The sequence below is a fragment of the Salmo salar genome, chromosome 25 (genome assembly GCF_965601325.2).
Source record: "Salmo salar chromosome 25, fSalSal1, whole genome shotgun sequence".
Classification (NCBI taxonomy): domain Eukaryota; kingdom Metazoa; phylum Chordata; class Actinopteri; order Salmoniformes; family Salmonidae; genus Salmo; species Salmo salar.
In genome coordinates, this window is record NC_138315.1 from 15,180,707 (window position 1) to 15,202,342 (window position 21,636).

Here is a 21,636-nt window from a genome sequence, read left to right on the forward strand (position 1 = left end):
ACAGGGAGGGACCTCCCGGAGTTTGTCCGATTAACTCATTTTCCTTTTTTTTTTTTTTTTTTTTTTGTAAAACATTTTAATACAGTGCAAAAGTTTTGCTACGGTGTGTGACTAATGCTGTCCAAACGCTTTGTTGGATCATAACCAAGCCTATTGTTTTCCATTTGAACATACCGTAATTTCCGGACTATTAAGCGCACCTGAATATAAGCCGCACCCACTGAATTTAAAAAAATCGCTATTATTTTGAACATAAATAAGCCGCACATGTCTATAAGCCGCATGTGCCTACCGGTACATTGAAACAAATGAACTTTACACAGGCTTTAACGAAACACGGCTTTGCACTGAGTAAATTCCTCACGCTGCTGTTTCCAACGTCTTATCATCGACTCATTAAGACCAAGCTCCCATGCAGCAGCTCTATTTCCTTTTCCAACAGCCAGATCAATCGCCTTCAACTTGAAAGCTGCATCATATGCATTTCTCCGTGTCTTTGCCATGATGAGGGTGACAAAATGACTACCGTAATCAGAATGATGGGAAGTTTGAGAGCGCTCGATTTAATCTAAACAGTAAACAAAAAAGTTGTTTGACCTTAACCCGTTCGGCAATTTCATTGGTCTAATGAAAGCTTCATGCCGCCAAAAAACTGAGCACGTCACAGAATGTGTTTTAAAAAAATATATAAAAAAAATGGAAAGCGGGAAAAATCCATATATTAGCCGCGTCATTGTTTAAGCCGCGAGGTTCAAAGCCTGGGAAAAAAGTTGCGGCTTATAGTCCGGAATTTACGGTAATCACAGGTGCTTTTTCACCAGTCTGCCTTGAGAGGGCACTCATGCACCACAGTTGACTATAGTTCTACCCATACAGAACTAGGGCCTTGCACAATTCACAAGACTAAATCAAAACAAGATCCATCTGGAAGACTTTGTTTTTGTGATGCCCTTCAGGCAGTTACATCTATACGCTTTGTCTCCCCTGTTACCAAATATAGGGCATTGCCTGCAGAGACCTGTGTATTTTCAAGTCAATGGCTCTTATAAAGCATTGTGCGTTTATGATATCAGATCAGGATTTGTCTCATTAGGTGTCCTATCCTAATATCAGCCCTGTGACTTTGTAGTTTGAGCCATTTTGGCCCAATTTCCAGTTTAAATTGGTATTTCTAATGGAGACCTCACCTCCTATACGATCTGTTTTATGAGGCCATTCTCTGCTGATATGATTCTTCTGTTGGTTGGTAGCAATCAGAACAGCGTTTAGTTTTGTCATTGGAGCCATCAGATTGTCTTTGCAACTCCACATTCACTGTCATTGCACATTCCACTTGGGTTGCAGCCTAACACCACTTTCTGATAGCTCAGTAGAAAATAAAGAATGAATTGTATGTCAGTGACTTTTTTTTTTTTAAGCAGGTGTTCCTAAAGGATTTCTTTCTGTTTTCCAGAGGAGGTGTGGGAGAAGGAGTTTGACCCCATCATGGTGGTTCTCAGAACAGTCTATCGTCGTGATGTCCAGTCAGCAATGGACAGATACTCAGCATTGTAAGTGAACGGTCACTAAGCTCATCGCCTCCACCTGGAAGTGAATGGTTTATTTTTATTTTTTTCAAAGCATGTGAATAGTTAGGTTTTTGAATGGTTATTTATGAATACATATGTATTTCAACAGTACATTTAGTGTCTTTTTTATTTAGTTCTGGTTCGTTCAGTTCTACAGTTCGGATGGTAATGTTTGAACAGCCATGCCAAACTGAGTGGGTGGATGTCATGCCCTGCTGAATGTTAGAGGGTCGCTGTTCCCACCTGCCCTTGAAGAGAGTGGTTAGGCGAACAGTGAAGAAGGGGATTAGGCCAACAATGAAGAGTGGTTAGACCAACATGAAGAGGGGTTTTAGGCCAACAATGGAGGAAAGAGGGGGTTTAGACCAATATAATGAAAAGCGGGGTTAGGCCAACATAGTGATAGGGTTGGTTCCAATTAGTTCTCTGTCGAGTAAAATCAATATTTCAAGGCAAATTGTAATAGAATTGAGGAAATCCTTCCCTTGTTAGATTTAGGTTGGATGTCTCCGAAGACAAATGTGATGGTTGGGGTGAAGGAGATAGTGTTAGGTTAATTTCCTGAAGATCTCTTTAAGATGTGAAGTAACTAAATGTACAGAAGTGTCCTCCTGGCAGCATTTCTTCATTTGAAATAGCAGTTAAAGGGCAAGCAAAGCATACATGGGTAATGGATTTAAGTGCTTTTCTTCCTCTATGATTTCTTCAAAACCAAATGTAGGCTATATTGAACAAAGGCAATTTAGAAATCCAAGCAATTCTATCAATGTTGAACAAGAAATACTGATTTTGATTTCTGTTTTGGTATTTTTCGATCATTTCATCACGTTGAAAGAAACCATTCTGGTACGGAATGTAGTAAACCTGATGTCATGACCACACGATAGCTTATTTCCCTCTTGAAGCATATTGAAGCTGCTATTTCCCACAACTCAGTCCGTAACATCGGGCTTATGTTACTGGTTCACACTCTTTGAATATGATGGATTGCCTGTCAGCCAGGCCACGTTTTATATAACCACAATCCTGTCATGGCTAATAGTGTGACACTTTCAGCCGATTGGCTGTTCCATTGCATACACTGAAAGATTTTGTGTGGTAAATTACTCTAGATTGTTTAGTGTCACATTATTACCTATGCGTTTGTGATGTTGAATGGATATCTATTGAATATTATTTTCAATTGACTATTACTGCATGGAATTGACCTGATTTGTTGTTGTACCCAGCTTGAAACAGTCCGGGATGCACACGACAGGGAATCCATGGCCGCCATACAAAGAGCGGACTCCTCTGCACCCATGTTACAAAGGCCTGGACAGACTGTTGCACTGCAAGACTCTTCACATTGTCATCTTCACTCTGCTGTACAAGGTCACCTTTCCAACTGCTCTCTTCAGTCATATTATTCATTGCTTCATTTGTCATGCAAAGAAACACCTGTCCATCAAAATGTAATTGTTTGATATAACTGATGGTGAGATTGCCCTATGATTGAATTTGGCAGAACTATAATGTTTTGTTTTAGATCTGGCTGGATCACTCCAACATGTCTGAGCATGTTCTGTGCATGGTGCTCTACCTGATTGAGCTGGGCTTGGACAACCAGGTTCAAGAGGACAAGGAGGATGAGGTAAGATGTATACTGGCTTGATCACTATCTGTCCTTTAGCCGCTCGAAGACAACATTAAAAAAAAGACATTGATAACATGTCGAGTTTAGGTTCTATCTGCATTTTTGTCAAAGTTGTGTTATTGACAGCCTTGTTCTTGTCAATGTTCTACCTAATATGGTACTCTAAATACCCCAATTCATGTTAAGTTCAAAAGAATACTACTAGATAAAAATAGTTCACACTGTTTTTAAAACCAATGAAGGTTCAGAAATTTAAAACCAATTATCTCAATCATTTATTTTGCAGATGGAACCTTTTTATAGTCCCAAGCTCTCAATGTGTTATTTTGTTTTAGTATTAAGGGACCTACAAGGTGTTCTTCACATTAATCTGTCTCATGTACTGTGACTAGGAGCCTTGCATTGAGGAGCACTGCCATGACAGCTGGTTCCCAGGCACCAACCTCCTGTCCAACCTGCACCATGTCATCAACTACGTGAGGGTGAGGGTGCCTGAGACTGCCCCCGAGGTGAAGAGGGAGAAAGATCCCCCTCCCAGCACCAGCGCTGAGGCATCCAACTTCGGCCAGGTCAGATAAACATCTGTCTCTACCCTGCCTGCACACCGGGTGGTACTGCCACTACTCATGTATTCATACTACATTTCCTGTTCAGAGTGGGCTCAGAATTGCTTGCCTCAGGGTAGATAAGGTATAATGTTCATTCAATGCGTTTGGTATATTGGTTATTTTTGTATTATGTAGCCTGTCACATCCTCGTCCTGATGCGGAGAGGTTGCTATTTAGCGGGTCATGTTTTAGAAGCATTTTACGTATGTTGGTTTGCCGTACTTTTGCCCCACAGAATTCCAGGCGTCTGACAGGGAATTGGAGAGAGGTAGCTGTTTGCATTGGAGTGTTTGTTTGGTCATATTAAGAAGAGGAAGACCAGGTTGATTTCCTCAGGGCCTTGCAGTGTGTTCTGTTCTGACTGTTGTGTGAAAAACCTCATGACTAGGTTATTCTCTCCTCTGTTATATTTGTGTGTCTTATGATTTTTAGTCATTGAGGTTGCACTCTGCCTTGGTTTGTTTAGAGTGCTCTGATGGGGTTTCCCTCTTGACTGCTGAAACTACACTGAACAAAAATATAAACGCAACATGGGAAGTGTTGGTCCTGTGTTTCATGAGCTGAAATAAAAGATCCCAGAAATATTCCATATGTGCACAAAGCTTATTTCTCACAAATGCTGTGCCCCTGCCCAGTCATGTGCCCCTGCCCAGTCATGTGCCCCTGCCCAGTCATGTGCCCCTGCCCAGTCATGTGCCCCTGCCCAGGTATGTGCCCCTGCCCAGGCATGTGATATCCATAGATTGGGGCCTAATGAATTTATTTCAATTGACTGATTTCCTTACATGAACTGTAACTCAGCCAAATCTTTGAAATTATTGCGTTTTTTAAATATTTTTGTTCAGTATAATGTGAGTCTGGGTAAATGCTATTCAACTGCATGTGACTTTGATTGGTGGCGCTCCGACTGGGCTGTATGATGTATGTTTTTTTAACAGTGCTCCGGTCCTTTGTCTGGGTAGGTCATCACAAGCGTTTTAAACATTTTTTAATTTTTAAAGTTAGGGGGTTGAATTTTCTCTCAGCATATGAACTAGCGTTCTGAGCTTCTCTTGAAAAGTCAGCAGATTTTTTTTTTTTTTTGAAGGGGTGTTTAATGTGACTTTGATATGTTTGCTGTGCAGTGTTGGGTAAGTTACTTTCTAAATGTAATCTGTTACTAGTTACCTGTCAAATTGTAATCAGTAACATAACGTTTGGATTACTTCTCGTTAAAGACCAACTGCCCCTTAGAACCAACTTCTCTGGTTTTAAACGGCCTATGTGGAATTGAAGGAATTGTCCGTAGAGCTCCGAGACCAGATTGTGTCGAGGCACAGATCTGGGGAAGGGTATCAAAAAATGTTTGCAGTATTGAAGGTCCCCATGAACAGTGGCCTCCATCATTCTTCAATGGAAGAAGTTTGGAACCACCAAGACTCTAGAGCTGGCCGCCTGGCCAAACTGAGCAATCAGGGGAGAAGGGCCTTGGTCAGGGAGGTGACCATCAACCCGGTGGTCACTCTGACAGAGCTGCAGAGTTCCTCTGTGGAGACGGAAGAACCTTCCAGAAGGACAACCATTTCTGCAGCACTCCACCAATCAGGCCTTTACAGTAGAGTGGCTAGACGGAAGACACTCCTCAGAAGGCAAATGACAGCCTGCTTGGAGTTTGCCAAACGGCACCTAAAGCACTCTCGGACCATGAGAAATAAGATTCTGAGGTCTGATGAAACGAAGATTGAACTCTTTGGCATAAAAGCCAAGCGTCATGTCTGGAGGAACCCTGGCACCATCCCTAAGGTGAAGCGTGGTTGCAGCATCATGCTGTGGTGGTGTTTTCAGCGGCAGGGACTGGGAGACAAGTCAGGATCGAGGGGAAGATGAACCGAGCAAAGTACAGAGATCCATGATGCAAATGTGCTCAGGACCTCAGACTGGGGTGAAGGTTCACCTTCCAACAGGACAACAACCCTAAGCACACTGCCAAGAGTGGCTTCTGGACAAGTCTCAATGTCCTTGAGTGGCCCAGCCAGAACCCGGACTTAAACCTGATCGAACATCTCTGGAGAGACTTGAAAATAGCTCTCTGTGACAGAGCTTGAGAGGATCTGCAGAGAAGAATGGGAGAAACTCCGCAAATACAGGTGTGCCAAGCTTGTAGTGTCATACCCAAGAAGACTCTAGGGTGTAATTGCTGACAAAAGTGCTTCAACAAAGTACTGAGAAAGGGTTCTGAATACTTAGGTGGTATTTCAGTTTTATTTTAATACATTTGCTAAAATTCCTAAACCAGTTTTTGCTTTGTCATTGTGGGGTAGTGTTTATTTTATATATATCTATATCTCGTTTTACTTTATTTTTTTTTATTTTTTTTAATAAGGCTCTAACGTAACAATGTGGAAAATTCAAGGGATCTGAATACTTTATGTACCAGTCAAAAGTTTTAGAACACCTACTCATTCAAGGGTTTTCTTTATTTTTACTTGTTTCTAAATTGTAGAATACTAGTGAAGACATCAAAACTATGAAATAACACATGGAATCATGTAGGAACCAAAAAGTGTTAAACAAATCAAAATATATCTTATTGAAGAATCTCAAACGTAGCCCCTCTTTGCCTTGATGACAGCTTTGCACACTCTTGGCATTCTCTCAACCAGCTTCACCTGGAATGCTTTTCCAACAGTCTTGAAGGACTTCCCACATGCTGAGCAGTTGTTGGCTGCCTCGCCTTCACTCTGCAGTCCAACTTATCCCAAACCATTTCAATTGGGTTGAGGTTGGGTGACTATGTAGGCCAGATCATCTGATGTATCACTCCTTGGTCAAATAGCCCTTACACAGCCTGGAGGTGTGTTGGGTCATTGTCCTGTTGGAAAACAAATGATAGTCCCGCTATGTGCAAACCAGATGGGATGGTGTATCGCTGCAGAATGCTGTGGTATCCATGCTGGTTAAGTGTGCCTTGAATTCTAAATAAATCACTGACCGTGTCACCAGCAAAGCACCATCACACCACCTCAGTGCTTCACGGTGGGAACCACACATGCGGAGATCACCTGTTCACCTACTCTGCGTCTCACAAAGACACAGGGGTTGGAACCAAATATCTCTAATTTGGACTCATCAGGCCAAAGGACCGACTTCCACCGGTCTAATGTCCATTGCTCGTGTTTCTTGGCCCAAGCAAGTCTCTTCTTATTTGTGTCCTTGGTGACCAATTCATGCAGTCTCCTCTGAACTGTTGATGTCTGTTACTTGAACTCTGTGAAGCATTTATTTGGGCTGCAATTTCTGAGGCTGGTAACCCCAAAGAACTTATCTTCTGCAGCAGAGGCAACTCTTGGTCTTCCTTTCCTGTGGCGGTCCTCATGAGAGCCAGTTTCATCATAGCGCTTGATGGTTTTTGCGACTGCACTTGAAGAAACATTCAAAGTTCTTCTGTATACCACTCCTACCTTGTCACAACACAACTAATTGGCTCAAAAGCATTAAGAACGAAAGAAATTCTACTAATGTACCTTTTTAACAAGGGACACCTGTTAATTGAAATGCATTCCTCATGAAGCTGGTTGGGAGAATGCCAAGAGTGTTGAAAGCTGTCATCAAGGCAAAGGGTGGCTGCTTTGAAGAATCTCAAATATGAAATACATTTTTATGTGTGACTTTTATTTTATTAAAGTGTACCAACTTTTTTGTAATGAAATATGACCCCCTCCCCAACATCTTATTAAAATAATTTGACAGTGTGTAGCACAATACCACACACTTTAGAAGGGAGGAACTACCTTATTCCATAGGCTGGGATCCACATTGCAGCTGTTGCAAGTGCAATTTTTTTCACTGGCTGTACGCTGGTCACAAAAACCATGCTTGATGGGTAGCTTAAACTTCTTCAATTCAATCATTATTGGGTTAAAATACGCTCATAAATTTTATATACAGCCGTCCACAATCCGTAAGGCGCAAATAGCAAAATTAGAGAGCAGCAGTGTGATTCACATAATTTCACTATGTACATGTCAATAATAAGTGATATCTGTATCACCAGTAGGCTACACCACTGCTGTCATCCTTATCTCCAATCGGTTATTCAACTTGGATGTATAATCTTAGTTGCACCTTTGGAAGACCTATCTTGGACTTTAGTCAACAAAAGCCTATTCCTGTTCTTTTCCCGCGAGCCATCAAAATGCATTTGGTGTGTCATCATAGTGGTCGCTGACTTGTGGTCACTTGCTCAGGCAGGAAACAAACGTAACTTTAAAAAAAAATCTATTTTATTATTATTATTTTTTAAATCTTTTTTTTGTTGGTTTACAGCCTTTCTGAATTCAAAAGTAATGCTCAAAGTAATCTACTTTTTCAAAAGTATCTGATCCGATTACAGTATTTTTGCTGGTTATGTAACGGCTTACATCATCTGCATGTATTTAGTGAGCGCCATTATTTGAACTGCAGGTTTGGGAAAGTGTGTGTCTTGGAGAGATCTGATGTGTTTTTCTGCTGTTGTAGAACGTCCGGGAGGCGCAGGTGTTCAGCCTGGTGGCAGAGCGCAGGAGGAAGTTCCAGGAGATCATCAACCGCAGCAGCACCGAGGCCAGCCAGGTGGTGAGGCCCAAGAGCAACTCTACACGCTGGGTCCCGCCCGGCACGCCTCCCCAGCTGGTCACAGAGATCCTGGAGATCCGCGAGAGCATGCTTTCCCTGCTCATCAAGCTGCACCAGAAGCTGTCGGCCAAGCAGAACTCTCTGTCGGCCACTTGGCTGGAGGATATGGAAACCAACAGCCACGCCCACGGGGATGGCATCACCGCCATCGAGCGCATCCTCACCAAGGCTGCCACGCGCAGCCGCCAGAGCAAGCGCAGCATCCAGGAGATCTGTGGGAAGGTCTCTCCTCCCGTCGCTCCCAAGAAGAACAGCCCCACTGACAAGAAGACCATGGATAAGGACGAGAGGTTTGTTACAGGCTCCCGTCCTGTTTGCAAAACCATGAACGACAACTTATCTGTACCACTTTAATTAAATGAATACAATGTTAAAAGGTTATTAGCCTTTGAAATGAGACCCTCTTTTGAAGTTGTTCAGAGGGAATTTGTATTCTGTAAATCTCCCTTCACCCCACTGTGGAGTCTGTTTTGAAATGAAGATGAAGCCGGATTTGGCAGTTCCGCTCACATTCACCGGCCACATCCTTATTCTATTTCCACCACTAAAGATGATGGAATGGGCTATAAGCACTCCATGATGACCTATTTTTGGGTTGACTAGACCCGCAGACAAAGGTAGCATCTCTCGCTCGTGGTGGTGCCAGGGCGACTGTGGGCCAGCCAATGGCAGAGGAAGCCGAAAGGGGTGCTGCACATTTCTCAGGCGGGCCGTCTGTGCCCCTGAAGCTGTCAGTGGGAATTACTGAGCTGTGGCACTCCTGTCACCATTTGTTTATGTCCTCTTATTAGGAGTCTCTATTTACATTCAACCCTGCTCTCTGGAAGTCTGCACAGACGCTACAGTCAGCCACATTAGGGAAATAATCACCTTGCCAGCCCTGCACCCAGTCACATACTGTAACCTTATTTAAATCAGACTCTTACTTTGTATGTACTGTGTCCAATGCTACAAAGCTCATCTTACACTTTATACCACGGGTATTCAACTCCTCCCCGACGAGGTCTGGAGCCTGCTTGTTTTCTTTTCTACCTGATAATTAATTACACCCGTCAGGTGTCCCAGGTCTAAATCAGTCCCTGATTTTAGAGGGGAACAGTGGAAAAAGGCAGTGGAACCGTCTTCGAGGTCCAGAGTTCAGTTTGAGGGCTTTATGGTATGCCTTTATGGTAGCGTCTGAGGGGGGGAAAACGAGCATCTGTGACGGGCAGACAGTCACTCTGGAAATGAGAATGCACTGGTGGGTGAGTAGTGGTGATTTAATGGCTAGTCATTGAGAGAAGGGCTTTCAGTGTTATATAAAACCAAGCGTTTCCACTTACCCGCAGAAGCTGTTGCTATAGAGATGGGTTAACCCATTCAGTGTGTAGAGAAGAGGCATTACTCCTGCATCAAAATAATGGTAGTCTGGGCCCTATGCCTCGGCACTCTATTTTAAGTACATTTTGATTTGAATAGCACGATAGGATGTTTATTTGTTTTTGTGTGGCGGTTTCAGACTTTCCACGCTATGCAACACTTTGACAGTTACGTAAAATGGTTTGACTGACTTATCACGATGACAATTTTCTATGTAGTCTTCTATGCTAAGCTTAGTTTTTCCTGGTCTTTCAGGCGTCAGAGAGCTCGAGAGAGACAGCAGAAGCTACTGGCTGAGTTTGCCTCCAGACAGAAGAGTTTCATGGAAACAGCCATGGATGTCGGTAAGGAGTGATGACCCCCCCCCCCCCCCCCCGTTTGGTCCAGCAGCATTTCTCATTCTCAAAGCTTATTCATGTTGTTCCCTCATCTATTAACTATTCTGAATGTTTGGTCAGTTTGTCTAATACACAGGAAGTTGATTATTCAGAACCTTTCCAAGCTTTTAGATGTACTAATGTATTGTCAGATTTGTTACATGGTGCACTATTATATTCTAGCACTTGGATACAGGGCCTGGTTCTCTATAACTTTCAAGTGGACTCCACTCATGTTGAGGACGTATTGTGCACACGTTCCATTATAGTCCTTGAAGGAAAGTAAAAAAAAATATATAAAAATACAGCTTTTATTTTTTTTCAATGTGGCAAGGTGACACTGGCCACAGCCCTCAGGCCTCCCTGGTTTCCCCAGGCCTGTTAGGAGCAATGAGAGGAAAGCACTCCTCTGAGACTGGAGCCGTGCTGGTTGAGGGCACTGTGGATCAAAGCACTAATAGTGGGATGGACTCACAGGGACCACCCTGACACAGCGTGATTAGTGGATGAATAATGGTCTCTGATCAGAGGGAGCACTTAGACAGGGCTACGGATGGGCCTCCGGCTGAGCAGGCTAGGACGCCTTGTGTGCAGGGCTACATCCCAAATGGCACCCTTTCCCCGATATAGTGCACTACTTTTTACCACCTATTGGTCCCGGTCAAAAGTAGTGCACTATAAACTAAATAGGGTGCCATTTGGGAATTGTCTCTAATCTCCCTCAGGCTAACTGCTGCCTGGCTGGCTACTAGTTTCACATATACAACATCCACCTCACATACCTCTACCGTATTGGCAAAACTAGGGGCAGACAGAGAGATGCGCTTAACTTCATTGATAATTGCGTTTTCTGATTTTGTCAAAAGATGTAATACAACTAAATGTATTGGCTATATGGTTTAACAATATACATGGAGAATGTGCACTACTGTTGAAGTCTACCACAGCTGAGACTCTCTTGTGTTTTGAGTTAGTACTTTCACAATTTTTTTGTAGGTGTCCCTGCTGACATTGACCCACATTTATTGAACGGATTTAGCTTGTGTTTTCTATCTTATCAGTATAAAGAATGGTCTTTACTTCTCATGGGTTACATTTGTTTCACAGATTTAAATCAAAGGTCACAGATAATATAAATATTTGCACTGGAATTTTTTACCAGACAAATTTGTCCAACAGTAAGAGCATCTGTTCAAGCGTTAATCTCCCGGTGCTGCTTTTAAATAGAGTTTGTAGATAGCTGTACCGACAATCACGCTACAATATTGACTGTAGGATTTTACGTGTGTGTCATAGAGAAAAATAGCATAGCAACTTAGCAAGGCAGTAGTCCTGCATAGCAACACGAGTGTCCTTGTCTCCTAGCCCTTCTCCAGCTCTGTGTGTGCTGTGTATACTGAGGGCCTGAGGCCTGAGCTGTTCTTTTGGCATCTAATGCAAACTGTTTATTTCCCCTGGAACACACTAACCTCTCCTGAGATCATATTGCACCCTGAAGCAATAAATCAATTCCAACACGGGTTGACATTTCTACGCAAACTTTACTGTTCAAATTGAACACGGTCTTTAACATTTTAAAACTAATTTCACATCGGTAATTAATCTCTAGCGCCATGCCAATCCCTTGGACAGAGGAAGCGGAGAGCTGAAGTGTGGTTATTGGAAGCATTGATGCTAGGCACAGTCCGACGTTTGTATTCCTTTCCAGTACAGTGAGTGGTGCTCTAATGCGCACATTAGGTGGAGTGGTAATGTGCGCACTAATGCAGTGACAAGGTTGTCTGAAAGCCTCCTGTGCTTTTGTCAGTGTCTATCCTCTTTACCCACCCTTTCTCATGCTGTATTTGAGAAAATGCCCTTGGAAAAATACATGCTTTTTCGCCAAAGTGGAAATGTCGAGACCCGTGTTTGCTTCACTCTAGTAGAACTAGTCATTGATTTGCTCTGAGTTAGCAAAGAACAAGGTAATTGAGCATGGTATTATTTCTAGGCAGGAAGGTGAGCATATCTGCCGTTGACCACCTCTAATGGCATTTTATTATCACCCGGTTTTAGCCGGCCCCAAAGACTGCAGAGTTTCACACCACATTACCATCCTAAAGTTTTTTTTCTTTTCTTTTTTTTTTCTTTTTTGCACATTGCTTGCACATCTTCCCTGAGCTCCAAGCGCTTATTCCAATGTGTCTTCTCGCTGTTAGTTTAATGTCAATTGATCAGAAAATCTGTTAAGAATGCAAAATTGCTAACCAGCTCCAACATATTATCTAGATATGATACATCTCCAGCATTTCTGATGAAGCTTTTGAATGTGGTATTAATCAAGTGTTTTATTGAAGACCCAAGAGTAACCCTTTGTGTCTGTCAGAATCCCCGGATGCTGAAGCAGCCATGGACCTGGGTGCCACTGAGGTGATGGAGTCTGAGGTCCTCTATGACTGTGTGATCTGTGGCCAGAGTGGCCCTTCCACTGAGGACCGGCCCACTGGCCTGGTGGTTCTCCTCCAGGCATCCTCAGGTACTATTGCACTGTATCCCCTTCAGTGTGTCACACATCTGAATTAATGTTCTACACCGTCTGCCTTTTGTCTTACCACTGTCCTGATTTGTTGTTCAATTTCAACCACCTACAAATGAACTAGCAATACGGAGTCAAATTAAAGGTAGTGTATTTCATTGATATATGAAAATCTACTTCCCCTTAGCACAGCCCTCGCCTGTTAAGATACACTGTTATTCATGGTAGCTTAGCACCAGCATATTGGAAATCACATTTTAATAGGCAGGTTAGCTGTTGTTTTAATTGGCTCATTTATCATTCGCGTTGATCCCTGGCCGAGTTTTCATACTGCCTTTCTACGCGGTGCTGCCGGACAGGATCATTCACTGTCATGAAAATAGACGGCATGTTTGATTAGTAATTAGTTGCGATTTGGGACCGCTCGCCGCCTCAAGGTCAAAAGAACACCTTATGTGATCTGCCACCTGCTATTTCATATTACGCCCATTCAAAAGCCAATGTAAACACTAAGTTAATTATCTGTCAGATCTTTATTGTCCTTTTCATAGATGGGAAGCCGTAATCATTTGAAGCAGAATTTATTTTTCCCAGACTGCCACTGATTTACTGAGTGGATGTCTGGGAGATTAGCTGTCGTTATCAACGGACGTATCAGTCACTGTCCTCTGTTCCTGATGTGGAAAGGGGGAAAACATCTGCGTTTGACTACAGGCGCGCCTAAAACGTGACGTGTTCTCCAAGCAATCATTGCCCTTGATTGTTTTATATAAATGTTATGCAGATCTATAAAATGGGAATCTGAGAGCTCATTACTCATGCTAATACATTCATAATAAAGCTCATCGTCACTCACTGCGAGCCCCCGTGCTCTTATTTATTTTTTTTTTTTTTTCAGTGCTGGGACACCGATGCAAGAGTGACGAGATGAAGAAACTGCCTACCACTGACGATGAGCACATCTACCCAGCGGACACGTGCGGGGCGGCTCACGACGTCAGACTCGCTCTCATGCAACGCTTCTTCAAGGATGTAGGTGTCTTGACTGACGCACCCAGTCACTTAAACGCACTCTCTCTCTACCTCGCACTCTCTTTTACTTCCTTCCTTTCCTCCCGTGTGTCCTTGGCTTGGATCTAGCTAGTAAAGGCTCACTGTAACACACAGGGGAGTGTTTCAATGTAAGCACTGGCGTTTTTCTGAAGTCTTTCTCTAAGCCTATTTTAATGGCCATAGAGTGGATTCCCATCATGCATGTTGAACCGTTTCCTTCTGAGCTGGGTTCAGGTGATTCAGCAGCCCAGCCCAGTGTTCCAGCCTGCCAGTCTATCAGCCACTCCAGCAGCCAGAAAACAGAGAGAATTGGGCATGGAGGATTAAGACCTCCTGACAGAGCTTCTCCTCCCTCACTCCTCCTCTACCCCTCTCTGGAAACGCTGAGGCAGTTAGTCAGCGTGACAAAGAAACACTGCCACGGTCTTTGGGTGTTAGCTGCACTGCTGTTCTGCCATTTCTTGTCTCTTTCTCCAGAAATGGCTCCCCCTGCCTTTTTCGCACATAAAAATGCTGCTCTGCTGTAGAAATGTAGTTAAATCAACTTCTTGTATATATTTCTATCAAAGGAGGCTGCTGAGGGAAGGACGGCTCATAATAATGTCCGGAACCCAGTGTATAGAAACCATGTGTTTTGATATATTTGATACCATTCCGCTCTAGCCATTACCACGAGCCCGTCCTCCCCAATTAAGGTGCCACCAACCCCCTTTGGTTTCTATTCTACCGTTATGGAACTTAAGAGACTCTTGTCTTGAGCTGTTCTCTTGTCTGTTTCGCAGAGTTCCTGCCTGCAGTCCGCCTCAATAGGCTGGGATGGGGGTGTGTATGTTCAGACCTGTGGACACACCCTGCACATAGACTGCCACAAGTCCTACATGGAGTCTCTGCGGGTAAGAGTATCCTTATGCAAGTATGGATTGACATAAGGGTCATAACATAGGACAGTCTTACCTGCCCTGTTTCCTGTAATAATCCAACGTGCATGTTTTTATATATATATATATATTTTTTTAAACCCAGAATGACCAGGTGCTGCAGGGCTTCTCTGTGGATAAGGGCGAGTTCACCTGCCCGCTGTGCAGACAGTTTGCCAACAGCGTGCTGCCTTGCCGCCCGGGCCGGAGCACCGAGGTGGTCAGCTGGCACATGCCCACCAACAAGAAGACCGCTGTGCTGGTGAAGGAGGTGGAGGACCTGCAGGAGCAGCTGGGGCTTTTCCCAGTAAGCACCACTGTAAGGCAGAGAGATATACACCGCTTCACCCCGATCACTCCATCTTAACACTTCCTGACAAATGAGACGGACGCCAACAGTATTGTAGCTGTTATGGTGTTACTCCAGTTTGGCCTCAATACATATGTCGCCTGTCATCTCCTGCCAAACATTTGCCATGGTTTGTTTCATGTACTATCCCAATGATTTGCAAATGCATACATGTAGGTGGCCATTATGTCAAAATTACCATAGTCAACAACATTTCAAAATGGAGATCCTGCTTAGTCACTTTGCAACCTTTCCCTTCCAGACGGAGTCCAACCTGAGCAAAGAGATGGAGTCGTTTATCAAGGATATCAAGAACACCACCCAGAGGAAGTACATGGACTATGGCAAGAACCCTGGTTCCCCTGACAACGACTTCCTCTTCATGTACTCTGTGGCCAGGTGAGGGACATGACGCAGTCAAAATGTCACCACAGACTCCTCTGAGACGCTTCAAAATAATGAAACCAAAGAGAAACTCCATTTATCACAATCATATGGAGAATTTTCCATTTGCAGCTCCATGAGACTAAGTGAAAGTGCACCTGGTAACATATGGTGTGAGTCATGCAGGCCTGGGAGATGAGCAATGGCCTGTGTTCCCGTGGCTAGTGACCCCGACGCGTGCTCCAATCAGACAGGGAGGTCCTCCTCCTACTGCTCTCTGTTATGCAGCCCACTGACTCTAGTCTTGTGGCCTCTGGCCAAAACACTGGCTGCCTGGCCTGTCTGCTCCTCTCCTTTTGTGCTCTGAAAGCCAGCTCCCTGCCTTGCATTACAATGACTGGGCACAGAAAGAGAACGGCAACGTTTCCTGAGCTTAGCCTATTTTTGTTTTGTTGCTTTTATCCATTGAGCGCACTTCTTCGCTTGAGGAGGGCCGCTTGAAAAGGCTTTTGTACAATATCTGTAGCGTACGGTCGGGGCGTATTGAATTTCAGTCTTTGTAGCTGCACCGGATATATAGATTACTTGGTGTTTTTTGAAGTTGCTCGGTAGCTGTGAAGGTTTTTTTGATTGGCTTTATTCATACCTCTGATTGTACTGCAGTGTGTGGGGCTGGAGGTGTCGCTGGAAATCCTTCTAAGCGACATTGGCAGCTTTGTCAGTTGACGATGCAGTAAAATGGTATTGACTGGTTGGTTCCACCATCCTTTATTACCTCTGACTGTATGGGTTTATCGCTCTGCCTCTCTTCCACTGATTTTTTTTTTATTTTATTTTTTATTTTATTTTTTTATAGCTCTTTTTCTCCAGAGTACTTATTTACAGTTTTGTTGCTTGCTGTGTTGGAGCCCCAAATCTTTCTTCTTTGGACACGCTCCTCTAAATGACGTTAAATTATGCTTTTATCGTCGTCCGAAATTGATAATGCGTTACAGGGACTAGAGAATGGAACCGTCATTTCTATTCTCTCACCATAGGCAAAGGGTTGTGGGATGCCCTTGGCCCCTCCCAGTCTCCTCCCCCTCCCCATGCCCCTCTCCCCCTCACCTTTTTTTCTCTCAACCTGTGCCCTGCAGAGAGAAGTCCTTGCTCCCTGTGTCTGGGTGCCTGTTGGCTTTCACAATTTCAGTGAACAGCGCAAATTGCCTGAGCAGTGGAAAATTCCTCTGTCGGAAGGGCGCTCTTATCAGTAGCAGCCAGATGAAGCTCGGCGTGGCTGCATTATCTATGTGAAATTGCTTTTTCTCCCAGGAAGCCCGAGGATTTGCCCCCACCTCCCCAGCCTACGGGAGGAAACGTCCAGTGGCAGGATCAAAACAACCCCTGTTCTGTCTAATTTAAGCGACACCTACCTGCTTTTAATATCAATTTATTCTCTAATGGTTTTACTTTTTTTCTTTTATTTGGTTGCAGAAATTGAAATATTAAATGGTTTGGATATGCATGGGAAATTCACAGCCGAGATTATACAAGGGAAACTGGATGGAACGGCTTTTATGCCAATGGACTAGCTATTTCAACTCTTTGTTATTGATATGAAATGGCTGGTACAAACACAACAGCCAATGTCTGCTACATCTTCTATATCTGATGTTTCTTATAAAATGGGTGAATAGAGGGAAAGCCAGTAGTCAGTAACCTCACCAGATATTGGCGATAATTTCACTAGTTGAGCCCTCCCGTCTTAGGTCGCTACGAGCCCTCCCGTCTTAGGTCGCTACGAGCCCTCCCGTCTTAGGTCGCTACGAGCCCTCCCGTCTTAGGTCGCTACGAGCCCTCCCGTCTTAGGTCGCTACTGCAATAGCAGGTAGATGACATGAAGGAATGTTAATAGTCCACTGTTCTGTCCTGTTTCTGAATGGGGGGGGGGAAACTCCTGTCAGACTGCCTGAGCTAAAAATGGCTGCGAAAATGCCCCAAAAATCTTCTGCTTGTCCCACTAAGCCCTAGCAGTTTACCGTGTGTGTGTGTGCTTAGTAATGGTTGTTTCCTCAGGACAAACCTGGAGCTGGAGCTGGTGCACCGTGGAGGGAACCTGTGTTCTGGTGGAGCCAGCGCTGCAGCCAAGCGCTCCTGTCTCAGTGAGTACAATACACCACTCCCCTCGCCTTGCTTCTCACTAGATGAACATGCATGAAGCCTCCTTCCGTCTACTCGGTGCTATAGGAAGTGTGTTGCCCTCTACTTGACCACTAAGCTATTGTGTACATCCGAAGTTGACCTTGTGTAAAGCCATTGACCCATGTTTCGTATATCAACAGTTTGAAATATTTCTTTAGATTCAAAGAGATTAGTATGAAGCATTTTAGTCTTTGTTCTTTTACGATAAGGTCCGTTGGAATTTAGGCTGATTATGGGGACATGAGGGAATCGGAGGTGGTGGGAAGCCTTGTCCCAACGGCCCTTGTGTAATAAAGTCTCTGAGGTGAGATTGAAGCCGCTCGTCCATGTAACCGTTGGACCATTGGTAAAGATTGTCGATTTAGCCGTGGTAGGGAAGGAGAGATGCTATCTCAAGTAAGGCTGTTGCTGACGCTTTCTGCCGTCAGGGTAAATGAAGCAGACAAACGTGTCAAGTGCTGTTTTTTAGTTGATTGTGTGGCAAGGGTGGTCCACTCTGGGGTGGACTGGAAATGAAGACCGAGTGACGTTGCCGTCTTGAGCGGTGACTCTGCCCGCTGTGACGACAATGCCGAAGACAGCCTCCGACATTGGTGGTCGATTTGGAGGACGAAACACACTTATGCTCAGAGGTGCAGACGAAGATGCGAGGTTCTGATTTTTGGATGGTCGACTCAAGATGCCCAAAGGTGTCTCTCCTTTATTCTACTTTCTGTCATTTGAACTTGACCTTTTTTTTTTTATGTGTTAAACATTATGTTCTATCAGAGCTGAGCCTGGGGATGAGAGCAGTCCATTTTCCTGCTCGGTTTAATTAGTCTGTTTAGCGGCGATAAATTCGCGCTGCTCTCTGCTCTAGTGAGACGCCTGTCATCCTTGAGTGGGGCAAAAGAGATTTCACACTAGAGGACTGCCGTTTTTCTGAGCTATATTAACTTGTGTAGCCATGCCGGCGGCCACATTTACTCAGTTGCAGTACATTAGTGTTGCCTCTTCGTAGGGAATGGGATATGGAGGGGGAACAGGGGACATGCGCGCTGACTACTACAACCCAAGGGGGTTCCTAAGCCCATATCCCACAAGGCACTTATATCGTTTAGCTGATGAGGATGTCATGGGCTGGAGAGTGGCGCCGCCAGTCTCTCGTGTTAAATCAACTGTGGAGAGTCCACCTTCAAATGGCTCGTCTCTGGTATAGCTGGCATTTTTTTTTTTATTTGGCCAGTCTATTGATGTGGTCTTTACAGTGAAGATGGCCTCCAACGTCCAATACAATACTGTTATGGTAGGTGTCGGCCTATCACGATGAGATGTGTCCAAGAGAATTTCTCATTTGAAGTGTTTGTCCGCAGGGGGGTGGGTGTAAAAGTAATCTAATCCCAACATAAGTCACACAGCCATTACAAATCTATATCGGAGGGATGACAAGTGCGGGGGTAAAGATCATGGCGAATAGCATGAGCTTTAATAGAAAGCAGAGCCAGATCAATATCTGAAGGCAAACTGAAGACCTCTCTATTGGTGCTGACAGACCGTGTGGCTATGGGGGGGGGGGGGTACAGAGCACATAACAGCGCAGCAGACTGGGAGAGGAGGAGCAGGCACACACAAGGCAGGGGCTGACTGATGGAAGAGGTGTTAGCCATGCGAGCAGCAATTGAAGCCTTGTTCCCTGCCAGCTTGAAGGGCATTGGCTGGCGATCCTTCCTACCACTGTGTCACTCTTCACATGTCTTCGTCCTCTAGTGGAGGGACTCTAACCCCGTCTGACAGACGGAGGGACTGAAGCAGAGTCACTCACCTCCTTCGACCTCTGGGTCGTAGACTGCTGCCACCATGTGTCAGCTGTAGAGGGCAGTGTAGCTCTAGTTTTTGCCAGCCGTGTGAGCCAACTCACCCGAAGGTCCACATTGCAGCAATGGAATTCAATGTTTTGCTGCATTACAGCTCTGTCATAACTATCAGAAGAAGAATATTTTATTTATTTGGGCTACAGGTCTGTTGACAAGGTTGGATGTGAAGAACTGTATTAGTATTTCGGACCACTTGGTTGTTCTTCGTGAGAGAAAGTAGTCAACATGATCCCAGGTCTCTATGTTAGGAATGTATGGTTTGTTATTATTTGCTTTACAGGTGTAATTTCTAAATGTGATTTTTTTTTTTTCAGATTTCAAATGGACATTTAGCTATGGTTCCAATGAGCACTACCTTAGTGGGCCATTAAGTAGATGTCATTTGGTTTTTTGGTGTTAATATTAAAGGAGGAAATTGTTCCAGGAGGAGATGACATTTTTTTTGGTGTGAGAGAAAGGTGTGGTGCTCTTCATGTTCCACAGTGAACAGGTGTAACTCCTGACCAGAGAGGATGGCTGGGAGCGGAGTAGTGCCGTCTATCCATCTGGCCTGCGTTGTCCCAGCCACTACCCAGCCAAACCATTACGCTCAGTGCAATCAGTTCAGGTCAACTGCATCTGTCATTTTGATACACTCATAGCTTGGTGTGCCAGTAGGCACTGGCCAATGGGCATGCAGGTGGCCGGCTACAGTAGCCGTCTCATATCTGTTCCAGTGTTTTGATCTATCTGGCTGACCATTTAAATCGATGTGTGTTTTAGTTTTTTTTCTTCTGTCTTTCAGATCAGCTTTTCCATGTGCTTGCCATGCACATGCGTCTGTACAGCATTGATTCTGCGTACAATCCCTGGACCAGGTTGACCCAGGTGGCTCAGAGAAGAGACGAGTGAGTGACGGCCATCTTAAAGCTACACTACACAGACATTCGGTACTCCACTCTCACATCTCCTCGCCCACCCCCCCGAGCCGTGCAGATCCACCTGACATCCCTACACCCCTCTCCTAAGTCCAGTTTACCCTAACAGCCCGTTCAACACATACGCAACACACACACCCTTCCTGTAATCACAGTGCCACTCTCCCCTCACGCTAAACACCACCATCCCCCCCCCTGGCCCTTGCAGCTTTTCCTCTAGACAAAGAGGAGCCAAAAACCGAGAAGGCACCATGCGTGGTTGCCATAGATACCAATAATTGCTGCATCTGGCAAATTACCGGGTGCTCGTTAGAGAGCGAAACGACCCTGTCACGATCGCTGCACCGAGAAACAACCACGCCACACATCTCAGCCCTCCGCCACCCAGCCTCATCTTTCACAGGTTTAGAGAAACAGAGAAATGTAACAAAGCATAATCTCTCCTTTTATTCATGCTCTCGCTACAGAGCTTGTTTTTGTTGGTCAGAGACATGCTCTGTCTTGGAACAGTTTGGCTTCCCAGGTTCAGTCTTGAGCGCTATTAGCATCCCAGTCGTATAACACTTAGCGCTATTAGGTGACCTAACGACCTCTCTCCCTCCCTGTTAGCAGTGGAAGACAGCTTTTACACCTGTTACTATTTAAATGCTCCGAGCCAGGCAGGAGTGTCGGAGGAGCAATTTTGTGTTCAAAATCCCTTAGAGATTCGGAAGGCAACTATGTCATTGACACCCTCCCAGTCGTGTTGCTCTGTTTAAATAGGACAGAGAACGTCGATGCCCGTGCCTGCCTAGTCTGACTTATAACACAATCTGTTTTTCATAACCGCTCTTATGTCCATTTATGTGGACGCCTTAAATTTAAATAAGTCTCATTTTCAAAAGACTACATTGCTCATGTGATTTAAAAAAATAAAATAATTATTAGTCATTTGGATTTGACTGAAATGTGCAACATGCATTTCGTTGTGTGGGCTGTTCACTGTAGGCAAGTCTTTTTTTGAATTTGATGGAATGAAAAGCAGATTGCTGCGTTATAAAGGTTTTCTTCTATTGCACACTAGAATTAACCGGCGAGTGCCTTCAAAATGGAATGTATTATTGTGTAAGTGCACCTCCCTTCATTCGATGTCCCCGGAGGTCTTGAGTGGAGATGGGAGGCTCTCTATGGGCAGCCAGATGAAAAGCAGCCATTTTAAATGGAGGTGGCAATCAACAATATGTGGCTCGGGTTGTATTATGGAAGTGGGTCACGGGATATAAGGAA

The 21,636-nt window shown here is 44.4% G+C and overlaps 1 protein-coding gene across 4 annotated transcripts in view; it reads left to right on the top strand.

Annotated features, from left to right (window-relative positions):
- The window catches only part of ubr3 (ubiquitin protein ligase E3 component n-recognin 3), a 48,681-nt gene that overhangs the window by 16,025 nt on the left and 11,020 nt on the right, over nucleotides 1-21,636 (top strand). For 3 of the 4 annotated variants that reach the window (XR_014382613.1, XM_082968919.1, XM_014173236.3), the window contains exons 19-31: nucleotides 1,454-1,550; nucleotides 2,798-2,942; nucleotides 3,097-3,201; nucleotides 3,597-3,773; nucleotides 8,310-8,755; nucleotides 10,080-10,168; nucleotides 12,567-12,716; nucleotides 13,615-13,748; nucleotides 14,552-14,662; nucleotides 14,793-15,005; nucleotides 15,298-15,434; nucleotides 17,475-17,560; nucleotides 20,238-20,340. Coding sequence is in view for 3 of the 4 variants with exons in the window: in XM_082968919.1 (XP_082825045.1) it covers nucleotides 1,454-1,550; nucleotides 2,798-2,942; nucleotides 3,097-3,201; nucleotides 3,597-3,773; nucleotides 8,310-8,755; nucleotides 10,080-10,168; nucleotides 12,567-12,716; nucleotides 13,615-13,748; nucleotides 14,552-14,662; nucleotides 14,793-15,005; nucleotides 15,298-15,434; nucleotides 17,475-17,560; nucleotides 20,238-20,340 (1,993 nt within the window). In the remaining variant the exon portion in view is untranslated. The remainder of the gene's footprint in view (nucleotides 1-1,453; nucleotides 1,551-2,797; nucleotides 2,943-3,096; nucleotides 3,202-3,596; nucleotides 3,774-8,309; nucleotides 8,756-10,079; nucleotides 10,169-12,566; nucleotides 12,717-13,614; nucleotides 13,749-14,551; nucleotides 14,663-14,792; nucleotides 15,006-15,297; nucleotides 15,435-17,474; nucleotides 17,561-20,237; nucleotides 20,341-21,636) is intronic. The other variant, XM_014173237.3, reaches the window with a different exon arrangement.